Source organism: Leptidea sinapis, chromosome 36 (genome assembly GCF_905404315.1).
Source record: "Leptidea sinapis chromosome 36, ilLepSina1.1, whole genome shotgun sequence".
Taxonomy (NCBI): Eukaryota; Metazoa; Arthropoda; class Insecta; order Lepidoptera; family Pieridae; genus Leptidea; species Leptidea sinapis.
Genome location: NC_066300.1, coordinates 6,791,180 through 6,803,487, shown reverse-complemented (window position 1 = coordinate 6,803,487; position 12,308 = coordinate 6,791,180). Strand labels below are relative to the sequence as shown.

Below are 12,308 nucleotides of genomic sequence, written 5' to 3'. Positions count from 1 at the left end.
CATCGTATATTTTCACTAAATTTCGATAAAATAAATATAGGTGCCATCGATAATGTTAACAATTTATTTATTATTAGTCTTTATTTAAAGGTGTATACCCAATACAATGTATGTAACTTAAAAATGAAATAAAAACAAAAATTAATAATTAAAAATGGTAATAAGCTTATCATAATTAACATTTTGTCGTCACTCTTAATGCAAATTGTTCATGCCTGTTTGGTACCTGTCGTATCAGGGCTATTTTTTGTTCGCCACCCGGTGCACTGAGTGCCAGTGCCTGAAAATGGAACAGTTCAAATCCTCCGCCAATGCACTGAGAATCTCGTTACTAGAAGTACGGAGAAGACTCCAAAAAGATGCTGTTCTGGATCTTATAATCGCGAAGAAGTCTGGTACTCCGGCCTTAGCGAACATGTCCGACGCGCTGCAGTACCGTGGCAACTTCATCAGGATACGATACGCGTCATTGTATTGCACCCAGATGTTGCTGACAGCACGCCGTTTTAAAATAACAATGATCAAAGTGTACCTGTCTCATGGCCCTCATGACGCTGTACTTCTGCGTCTCCACGAAGCTCTCCAGCATGCTGCGGATGGCGATGTTGACATCCTGCTCGTTCACCTGTCCCCGCAGGTGGATCCTCGCGTGCGCTTCGCTCATTCTTATCACTGGATATACATATATTGTTAATGCGGATCGCACTGCAACCGATTGAGGGAAGGGTTCGTTTCGTTGTGGGCATCTTAAACCAAATGATTTGAGTTTTCAACTATTCGACACGTGTTTCGCCTCTACACAAGGCATCCTCAGGACATGTTGAGTCGCCAAAATCTTGCACGAGACTGATTTTGGGTTTCCGCAAAGTAACGCCTACTTTAATAAAAAAAGGCATCTTAAACTAAAACTACTATATACGATGTGAATTTTTGAAGTAATACTTTTTTAGACGCGTTATGAAAAAATGATGAGAGTGAAATTTTAAGATGCGCGCGCATCATTGTAACACAAAAGTAACACGTTGAAATTGGTTCCAAAAATTTTCAGTCATTCGCTAAATTTTTTTGGTTTCTTCGTCCATTATTAGGACAGGCAAAGGGTTTAAGCCCATATTCCGTATTCATTATTTAAGAATTAAATTTAACACACACACACACACACCCACACCTTATTAGTGTTAAGTAGGTACCTACTTAGTGATTATAGATATGGAAGAGCGGGATCTTCTGACACAGGTTTTGTCATCTAAAAGAAGGTCCCAACCAATTATATCATGTAACATAACCTTTCGTACCAATAAAGAAATTTGAATTTGAATTGTCAAAGCATAAAGAATAGAAAGAATATTTTCTGTTGTCACATCTAGTAACTCGTTGTCGATGAATCTACGTAATCTTGTGTAGTGAGTTGTGACTCAACCGTGGCTCGCGTCGACTGTTGAAGTCGACCGGCCCGGGTCGGTATGATTTTGATGCGATGGTGTTTTAAAACTACCCACTAGTATTATAATTGTTATAAAATATTTGTATTATAATTTTTATTTAATATTTGTATTACATATTAGAAATGTATATAAGCTATACTTACCTAATTAGCCTATTTTAATTACTTTATATTTACTGTACGCTTTAAGATGCAATTTTGTTACCCACTTTTTATAAAATAGCCTGTAAGTTCCATTTAAGAGGAAATTCCTTTATGGAACAATAAATGTCTTAAACCATAAAGCCATATTTACAAGATTTTTACAAAATTGTTCTTTGTTTTTGTTACACAATTTTTTCTCCCCTAAATAATCGTATATGGTCACAGATACTTATATTTAGTCACGTTTTTACACTTTTTCACAACGCACGACGGCATTTTTAAATATATCTTATTGAGACGCAAACTGATCTGTCACAGACGATGACAATTCTCATAATGGCCGTCTATCGGCCTGTAGCAGTGTAAGTGTGTGCGTGGGGCTATGTATTTACACGTTAATCGGCTTGTTTTGGTGCTACACTTTTACTTTTTTACTAGTCCGTGCATTGAAGTAAATTGGTTACACCATTTTATGTTATTGAAATCATTTATCATTCATGAGGTTTCTTTCTATATATTCCTACTCAAGGTTTTAGAAAGAAGATGATCAAGAGAAATTTATAACAGATTCATGCGTATATAACTACCAATTTATATTTCGAAGACGTTTTATTGTGCTAATTATACAGTAAATAGGTTACAGCACCCTCTAGCTACATATAATAATTTTGTGCTCATAAAGGTGATAACATAACATAGTGTTGGTAGCCAATGTTAGTAGTTGGAGCAAATGGTTAAATACGAAAAAAAAATATTTATTGAAAATCGAAAACTACTACCAGTCGAAAGTAAATACTTCAAACCTGCGATGAATTTCGTCGTTATATATCTAATTCGTCTTGAATTCGTCCTATTGTAAAGATATAAATCGCCCCAAAAAGGTGTTTGAATTTATATTGCAGAACAAAACGGCAATATCATACTTTAGCTGAGCTGTTTCACCTGATTCCTGACGCCGAAGTCCACCTTCCCCCACAGTACGGTTTTCAAGGAATTTTCTTGTGTGGTGTTTCCGGAACTATACGACATTGGTACCTTTAAAAAAAAGCGTGTAAACCTTCCTTAAAGGCCGGCAACGTTCCTGTGATTCCTCTGGTGTTGCAAGAGAATGTAGTGATCACTACGCCACTACCAGGTGACCAGTACGCTCATTTGTCTTGTTTCCAAAAAAAAAAAATATATATTTTAACCCTTAATAATAAGTGTATTCTAAATTATACCCTACATACCAGATTCAATATGTCTGACGGTGATGGGCAAGCTTCCAGTAGCGAGGGACTCTTGTCGTAGTTGGCTGTACATTTTCGCTACTTTGTCCTGATCCATGTTCTGTAAATATTTTAATAAGCCCATTAATATTGGGTCCAAAATCATCAATTGATCATTAATAAGCCAATGAAAAGTGGTGGTTTTTGCTCTTGATAGTGATTTTCATTATTATAACAGTAGAAATAAGGGATTGCTTGTAACTAATTCTAGTAGGCTTCATAAGATACATAATAGCTTTAAGGGTAAATGTACACACTTCTACAATAAAGTCCTAGCCACTGTTCAGGCATTATCTATAAATAAATTTAAATGTTTTATAAAAAAAATGGCTCTGTCGTAAATCCTATAACTCCACTGCTGAATATCTAAATGATCGGACAGCCTGGGACTAGATTGTGATTATTTTATAGCGATAGAAAGGACTGTACAATATTGTATATTTTTATTGAAAAGAGCGCAAAAAAAGAATGCTGAGAGAGTTTCTTGCGCCGCTTCTTCTCTCTCAGAGCGCCATGACATCAAAAAGAATTCTAAAGGAATCAATTTTGAGAAAATAAATGCCTTTTATGCCTTTTTACACATAATATCACCACCACAGGTTGGGAAAATTTGACTTTTTCAGTAAGCCTCTATGAACGAGAGCTCTGCTGATTTTTGGGTTCAGTGCCTCTTTAAAAATTAAAAACGGTCAACTGCAAGTCAGGTCATATATATTACAGGTCATTTAGTTATATATATACATATTAATAATCGTTACGAAAATGCTCACAATATATATTATATCTTTATTTAATTACAGTGTATGTGGTCATTGAGTATTAATTGAAGTTTGAGTATTTTTGTTGTATCATTACTTCAAATGTTTTTTTTTTATTAACTTAAACTAATTATACGTCTGTCCATCTACTAGGTCCCTGTTTCTCAGAAACACGTGCAGGAAAAGTTCAACATTTAGCTGACATAGGTTGATTCCGATGGCCATAAATACCTATTAAATCTGGAAATATCATCCATTTCATTTAGCGCAATCCAACAGCACAGTTTAAGAAGCTAAACAAATTGCTTAACTGTTCAGGCATTATCTATAAATAAATTTAAATGTTTTATAAAAAAAATGGCTCTGTCGTAAATCCTATTACTCCACTGCTGAATATCTAAATGATCGGAGAGCCTGGGACTAGAATGAGATTATTTTATAGCGATAGAAAGGACTGCACAATATTGTATATCTTTATTGAAAAGAGCTCAAAAAAAGAATGCTGGGAGAGTTTCTTGCGCCGCTTCTTCTCTCTCAGAGCGCCATTTGTTTCCGAAGCCTTCTGTATCTGTACTGTATCTTTATTACTATAGTGTGTGCGTCATTGTGTGTTAGTGTGAGTGCATTGCTCAAAATAGATGTTAGCTTTCAATCTCATTTTTTTTTCGACGCATAAATGGACACAATCATGTCGAAATTGAGTTAAGAACACAAAACTGGTCATATTGTGATTCATAGTAACGGACAAATAAAAAACGGCAGCCCTACTGTCACTCTTTAAATGACATCATGACTTAGTAGCCCAACCCACATGTATGGAATACATTAATACATATTTATTAAAAATTTAAACACGAATTCCTTTAAATGTGCTGTTTGAGCTTGGAACGTTTTTCAGGAACTACATCCAAATCATCTAAGCTTTGCAGTTTGGAGTAAAGAATAAACCCAAACTGGTTTTGTTCTAAAAAATCTAATAGCTCTTCTTAAGTAACATAGTATTTTAAAAGAAAGGAACAACGTAAAATGAATGTTTTCCTACTTGGATTGGTACGAATGGACCGATTAGATGGCTGGCCAGATCCCCGGACCTTACACCATTAGATTTTTTCTTTTGGGGAGACGTGAAAGATATGCTATACAAAAAGCGATACGAGAAGTTTTGAACACTTTGCAGTTTGGAGTAAAGAATAAACCAGTTTGCTTTAGGAAGGTGACATTTAAGTGTTTTTCACACTGAGAGTAAGAATATATAAATAATATTATACCTGTAATTTAGGGTGGATGTTTTCTCTTGCGTACACAATATATTTCTTCAGCAAGTCCTGTGGCAATGTTATATCATCTTCATTGGCATCCTCGAGAGTAGTGCCTCGCTGAGTCGGGTGATGTTTTATGTGTGAACTTACAACAAATCTGTTGAAATTAAGTAAAGTTAGATTTTCAATAAAAGTTTATTCGCATTTTTGTTTGGAATAGGACAGACAGTCACACTGGTCATCATAATCATCATCATCAGCCGGAAGACGTCCACTGCTGGGCAAAGGCCTCCCCCAAAGAGTTCCACGAGGATCGGTCCTGCGCTGCTCTCATCCAACGTTTTCCGGCGATCTTGACCAGATCGTCGGTCCATCTTGTGAGCGGCCTACCAACACTGCGTTTTCCGGTACGTGGTCGCCATTGGAGGACTTTACTGCCCCAACGGCCATCTGTCCGTCGAACTATGTGCCCTGCCCACTGCCACTTCAGTTTCGCAATCATTTGGGCAATGTCGATGACTTTGGTTCTCCTACGGATCCCCTCATTTCTGGAGGTCTACTCGCAAAATCGACAACGATATATTCGGAACGATACGATAATACTCCGAATATATCGCACCTGTCCTACTCTAACAACTGTTCGTATTCCATATCGTTTATCGTATCAATATCGCTACCATAGACTAATATTTTTATTTTTTTACGATGTTAGACGGAATGAATTATGCGTAAATCTTGAAAAACTAAATATGTATTATCTGTGCTATGTCGCTGTTAAGTGTCAACAGTCAAAACATAATTTAGGCGCTAAGGATCATGCCAGACTCTGCACCATCAATTTCCATCATTTACACAAAATGTAAATATTCAAAAATTATGTAATGAATATAATATGACCATTTAAAATTGAACAAATAAGACAAAACTTGCGGATAATAAAAAAGTAACTCAACCCTTCTCGTCGACTTCCTATTTCTCAGGCGGCCATTTGCATTACTTTCTACGCATAAATTGATGCGCCCTGCCCATTATTATTATGTTGCCCCTCAGGATTCTCGAAAAACATAAAAATTCTGAGCGGCACTACAATTGCGCTCGTCACCTAGAGACTAAATGTTAAGTCTCGTTTGCAGTATTTTCACTAGCTACGGCGCCCTTCAGCCCGAAACACAGAAATGTTTACACATTACTGCTTCACGGCAGAAATAGGCGCCCTTGTGGTACCGATAATCTAGCCGGCATCCTGTTCAAAGGAGTCTCCCACTGGTCTGAGCACGCGTTTGATACCAATTGAACACGCTCCGCCCGTAAACGAATTGTCAAAGGAAAAACCGCTTGAATTAATTGGACTACAAACAAGGACAGGAGTTACTAGTCCTTGGTCCAGTTTCCTAGTCTTATGCACAGTCCACTCTACAAAAAGTCCGCTGAAGTGAGGCTGTATAGCTCAGCCAACAGTACTCTTCACATTCACAAAACTAGCGCTCATATAACAACGGAATATACAACTGTTACTTATTATTTTAAACGTTCCGTGCGAGCGCTCTTCCACTGAGCCAACCGTTCGAGTGACGCGACGTACCGTTCAGAAATCTTGTTCAACTCTCAGGGTTCGAGTCCCGCATCGTTCATAAATTTTGTTTTCGAATTTAATTTGTGTAATAAATCCCAAATTGTTTATTTCAATATTTCTCCAGACGACCACTGCGTATATAATTAGTTATATTTCTATTAAACTTAATTGCGTATACTAACTTGGCCAAGTGAGCGTCTTGCATAGGATCGGGTTCGTCTCGGACCACACATAGAACGTCGAACCGCGACAGTATGGGCTCAGACAAGTTGACATTCTCACTAAACGTTAGCGACGCGTCGTATCGACCACCGATCGGATTGGCCGCAGCTATTATCGAACATCTGGAATTATTGTTAGTACATTGTTAATAATATAAGTTACTTAGTACATTACAAGTTATTTATGCAACTGTTGTGTAATAAGGGGTATTAAAACACGAATGTGGATTGGATTGTGAAGTGGTAATAGTATCACATGAGTGTTTTAATACCTAATTATCAACAATTGCATACAAGCCTTTGTCGACACCCAGAATATGAATCCTCTAAAAGATTCTGGAACAGTAAGCTTACTTACCTAATATCATTAATTACTGATTATAAACAAATAACCTAAGTATTAATGAAACAATTATTTATTTCAGTAGTAATTTACATTTTGTATAGTGCAATAATTAAAATTCACTCGAATATAATGTTCTTTTGCAGCGTTTAAAATGAATCGCTTATTTTTTGTAAACAAAACAATAAAAATATCGAAGAAAAATGGCGGGGATTCGAATAACCTACTTTTTTTTACGGCGTGCGACGTTCTTGGGAGTGTGGAGCGCGCGTAAACGAAAATGTTCTTTTTTTGAAATTCATACAAATACCACGCATCGTGCAATAAGAATGTGGGTGTCTGTTCAAACTCTTTGCGCGGGAAGGGATCGAAAAAAAAAACCAAGGAGTGTTGTTATGATATTCAGTACAACATTACAACACTCGTTTGGATGATCTAATGGTTATTACGACATTGGGTGTTTTAATGTTGGTAATAAGCTAACTGTTTCAAAATCTTTAATAGAGGATTTAAAGCATGGGTGTAGATAAAAGTACTTTACGTAACTAGTGTGCTATAAATGAAGCATCTATAAATACTCATAAAATGTTCACAAGTGCGCAAAAGCGTCAAACAGTAACTTACGTAAGTAATTAAAAATACGTCAGTGGATGCTACAGGGGCGCAGAGACTATATTGTACTCCAAATTTCTTTATCCTTAATATTATAGTAACCTTTTCGCATTAAAACCGTTTTTATATATGTCTTGAATGTTTTGTCAGGCAATTCTGTTATGGTCGTGGGGAGCTTTTTATAGAATCTAACAGAATTACCCAAAAATTACTTATTTGCCTTAGTGGTTCTAAAACTGGGTATAGCAATTTTTTGGTTATGTCTGGTATAACCTCTTTAATCCAATCTATACGGTATACCGTTAGAGAATGACACAAAACACACCCACATCCATAAAAAATGTCTACATATTATTAACATATTTTTTGCATTACTCGAAATGAAAGTGTCCACTTTAAATATCAAAAAAATTTTAGCACGCAGTAATTTTCTTTAATACCTATAACTTCATAAAACCTCTTTGTAAGTGAAACATTAGTAGTATATGATTACAATTAGAATGTTTCGACATTGTACACATTTTTTTTATGAAATTCCGGGACGAGACGAGCAGGACGTTCAGCTGATGGTAATTGATACGCCCTGCCCATCACAATGCAGTGCCGCTCCGAATTCTTGAAAAGCCCCAAAAATTCTGAGCGGCACTTCAATTGCGCTCGTCACCCTGAGACATAAGATGTTAAGTCTCAATTGCCCAGTAATTTCACTAGCTACGGCGTCCCTCAGACCAAAACACAGTAATGTTTACACATTACTGCTTCACGGCAGAAATAGGCGCCGTTTTGGTACCCATAATCTAGCCGGAATCCTGTGCAAAGGAGCCTCCCACTGGTTAAAATATCTTGCAGGCATAAATTTTGACTTTATTGGAAAAATAAAATACTAATAACCGCACTTGAACCTAACAAATTAGTGAGATATCAATGTAATATCTTAATATATATATTTATTTTGTGCGTCTGTTGTAACTGAACACATCCTAAACGGCTGGACCGATTTTGATGATTTTTTGTGTTCTAGTGAATTTGAGAGTGGTGTGTATCTTCAGGTGGATTCGAGAATGGTTAATTTCACAATTGAACTACCTCCTAAACGGCTGGACCGACTTTGATGATTTTTTTGTGTTCTAGTAAATTTGAGATTGGTGTGTGTCTTCAGGTGGATTCGAGAATGGTTAATTTCACAATTGAACCACCTCCTTTACGGCTGGACCGATTTTGATGATTTTTTGTGTGTTCCAGTGAATTTGAGATTGGTTTAGATTCTTTATATATAATTCGAATATAATTCTCCTGCTCATGTGAATGCTAGTGATATCCTCCTAACGGCTGGACCATTTTTTAAATTTAAGACGTGTGTAGGGACAACATCTGTCGGGTCTGCTAGTACCTTATAATTTATTTCAGTGTTTTCATGTCATTGAGTAAGCACTGCGCTTTTCCAAATATCTTTATCGATTATTAAACCTAACAGTATGGAGGTAAAGTTTCGTTTGATCAAAAGATGTTTATATACTTATTATAACTACATAATATATAATACACTGTGGACAGTTTTAAGTGTAATTTCTTCTTCTTGAGTTATTGTTTATTTTACATCGACAATAGTATAACTTCTTTCATTAAAAGAACTAACTAATTATATTATAGTGTATATTTATCTACAGCAACTTCATTTCTTAAACACATAATACATAATTGTAAGCAAGAAAAAATATTTTTCTTTTCTCATACTCGGAAAGTATTGTTGTTTTGATCTGATTATTGGGTAGAAAATGTTGCCTCCCTCCACAGAGAGGGAAAAACTCATACAAATTACTTCCCACCCAAGGGCCGGAATGAACTTTAAAAATAGAACTGCTGTCAGCTGTGTAGAGTTTTATGTAAATGAGAAACTAATAAAAAAATGCTGCGGCCATGTGACTTTCTAAACAGCCAGTGTGAACTTAGCACAAACTACTTTGAGCGGAATAAGCCGCAACAATTACGCGGCGAGTTCCATATTTAAAATTAAAAAAGTCGACATAAATTGTCCTAATTTGACAATTAATTTTAAATAGGTACTACTAATATTATTACATATTATCTATGAATAGTTTACATAAACAAATAGTTTTATTTTCCTCATATACGAAATGAAAAAAAGAGTGTTTAACACGGGTAAAAAAATCAATTCCTACTCGGACTATAGCCGGTCTGAATACCTCGGGAATTGATTCATTCGAGCCTCGGTTAACAATCTACTATTGTTTACCTAGCGTGCAGTGAAGTTACGATGCCAGCTTTGGATATAGATATGGACTGCTGCTCCATGGCCTCGTGTATCGACGTTCGGTCCTGATCATTCATCTTATCGAATTCATCGATAAGGCACACGCCGCGATCAGCCAACACTAGTGCGCCCGCTTCCAACGTCCAATCCCTTTAAAACAATCGTATTCATTTAATATGCACCATAACACAGCAGTTATTATTGTATTGTGTATTCAACCAGCGAGCTCTCGCGTTCCGTGCGCTCTTCCAACTGAGCCAACCGTTCGGGTGACGACTCGTTGATAAATCACTAATTTTATTTGTGTAATTAACACCAGAAGTGAGGGTTATCACTTTAAAAACATAACATATTGTCTTTACTCTCTTGATATTATGTCTTAGCTCAGATATTATCACATTGTGGTGCATGGGTATTTTTTAAATATGTAAGGGGTGGGCTGGCTATTCCGATTCAAATTCAATTCAAATTCAAATATATTTATTCAAAATAGGATGTGACATCACTTATTGAAAGTCAAAAAAAACTACCACCCATTCTAAAGAGAATGCCTCAGGCCTGAGAAGAATGGGCGCAACAAACTCAGCGGGCTTTTTTTTTTCATCGAATAAATATGTTTACAAAGTAATATTGTACAATTAAACTTATTATTTAATAGCCTGAGGGCGGTCACTCCATTCCCAATCTGTGGTATCATTAAGAAAGTCATTTATGTTGTAGTAACCTTTACCACACAAACGTTTTTTAACAATTCTTTTGAATAACGTTACACTTTTGTTTTCAACATTTTCTGGGATCTTGTTGTAAAAGCATATACATCGCCCCACAAAAGACTTACTAACTCGACTAAGCCGAGTAGTATGCATCATCAGTTTATGTCTGTTCCTGGTGTTAACATTATGGTTCTGGCAAATTCACTTATGTGCCTATGAACATACATTACATTATCAAGAATATATTGAGAAGCAACAGTCAAGATGTTAATTTCTTTAAATTTTGCTCTCAATGATTCTTTAGGACCTAGGTTATAAATAGCGCGAATAGTCCTCTTCTGCAGCACAAATATTGTATTAATATCGGCAGCGTTGCCCCATAGCAATACACCATAGGACATAATACTATGGAAATAACTAAAGTATACTAGTCGCGCCGTATCTATGTCAGTTAATTGTCTAATCTTTTTAACCGCGTATGCTGCAGAACTAAGTCTGTTCGCCAATCCTTCAATATGGGGGCCCCATTGTAATATAAAGAGTATAATATAGAAACAGATGCCCAAAGGAAAATGACATGACATCTTTGTATGATATAATTTTCATCTCACATAAAAAAGTTATGTATTACCTTGTAGTTGGATTCTTTCTGACGTATGCTGTGAGACCGACTGCACTGGCGCCTTGACCTGTTGTGAATATAGCACGTGGTGCGATCTGAAAAATAAAAATGTTGGTAAGTTAAGATCGAATTTTTATAGCAAATTTTAATACCATCGACCAAAAATTCACAAATAATCTTACATCGAAATAATTAACCGTTGTAAAATTGTGTAACTTCTACCGCATATACCACGGGGAGTATTCCGAAGAGCTGTTTAACCTGATTACCGCCGCCAAATTCCACCATCGTTCCACCATTTTTCCCTAAGGCGCCAAAAGAAGTATAACTTCAAAAGCATTATTTTTTATATAACGTAAAGTAATTTTAATTTTTCTTCATTTCAAATCTGTCTGGCCACGTATCTATAGATTTACTGTTGACATGTTGTTACTGCTTGTTTTAAACATTTCTTAAGTTCCACCTTCGCACGACACGCCACAAGTTAGGATATCATCCCCACCACGTGGATGTGTGGCGGTCCTCCACAGTGTGGTTTTCAAGTAGCTTTCTCCCTCGTACTACAAAGCTGTGGAATGAGATTCCTTGTGCGGTGTTTCCGGGACGATACGACATGGGTACCTTCAAAAAAAGCGCGTACACCTTCCTTAAAGGCCGGCAACGCTCTTTTGATTCCTCTGGTGTTGCAAGAGAATGTGGGCGGCGGTGATCACTTAACACCAGGTGACCCGTACGCTCGATTGTCCTCCTATTTCATAAAAAAAAATAGAAAAATACTACAAACGCTACAAATTTTGGGTAGAATAACACTCTTAACTGTTCAATGGTTGCAAAATGGTGTCTGGAATATTCACCCTTTTCGTCACTTTGTACAATATATATATTACTAGCTGACCCACCAAACGTTGTATTGCCGATATTAAAATCGCGATACAAAAGTAACTATTGATCGTAGATGGGTGAAAATTTGAAGTTGTATGTATTTTTAATGCTGACTCATAATCAAACAAATTAAAAAAAAATGTCAAAAAAATTAAAAAAAAATTTTAGTGTGGACCACCCTTAACATTTAGGGGGAT

General features: G+C 36.3%; 1 protein-coding gene across 1 annotated transcript in view; it reads right to left on the bottom strand.

Moving 5' to 3' along the window:
• The window catches only part of LOC126975442 (DNA replication licensing factor Mcm2), a 31,938-nt gene that overhangs the window by 4,124 nt on the left and 15,506 nt on the right, over positions 1 to 12,308 (bottom strand). The window contains exons 9-14 of the mRNA XM_050823334.1: positions 11,239 to 11,324; positions 9,877 to 10,044; positions 6,629 to 6,790; positions 4,883 to 5,030; positions 2,818 to 2,917; positions 533 to 672 (exon numbers count right to left, since the gene is read on the bottom strand). Of these exons, the coding sequence (XP_050679291.1) occupies positions 533 to 672; positions 2,818 to 2,917; positions 4,883 to 5,030; positions 6,629 to 6,790; positions 9,877 to 10,044; positions 11,239 to 11,324 (804 nt within the window). The remainder of the gene's footprint in view (positions 1 to 532; positions 673 to 2,817; positions 2,918 to 4,882; positions 5,031 to 6,628; positions 6,791 to 9,876; positions 10,045 to 11,238; positions 11,325 to 12,308) is intronic.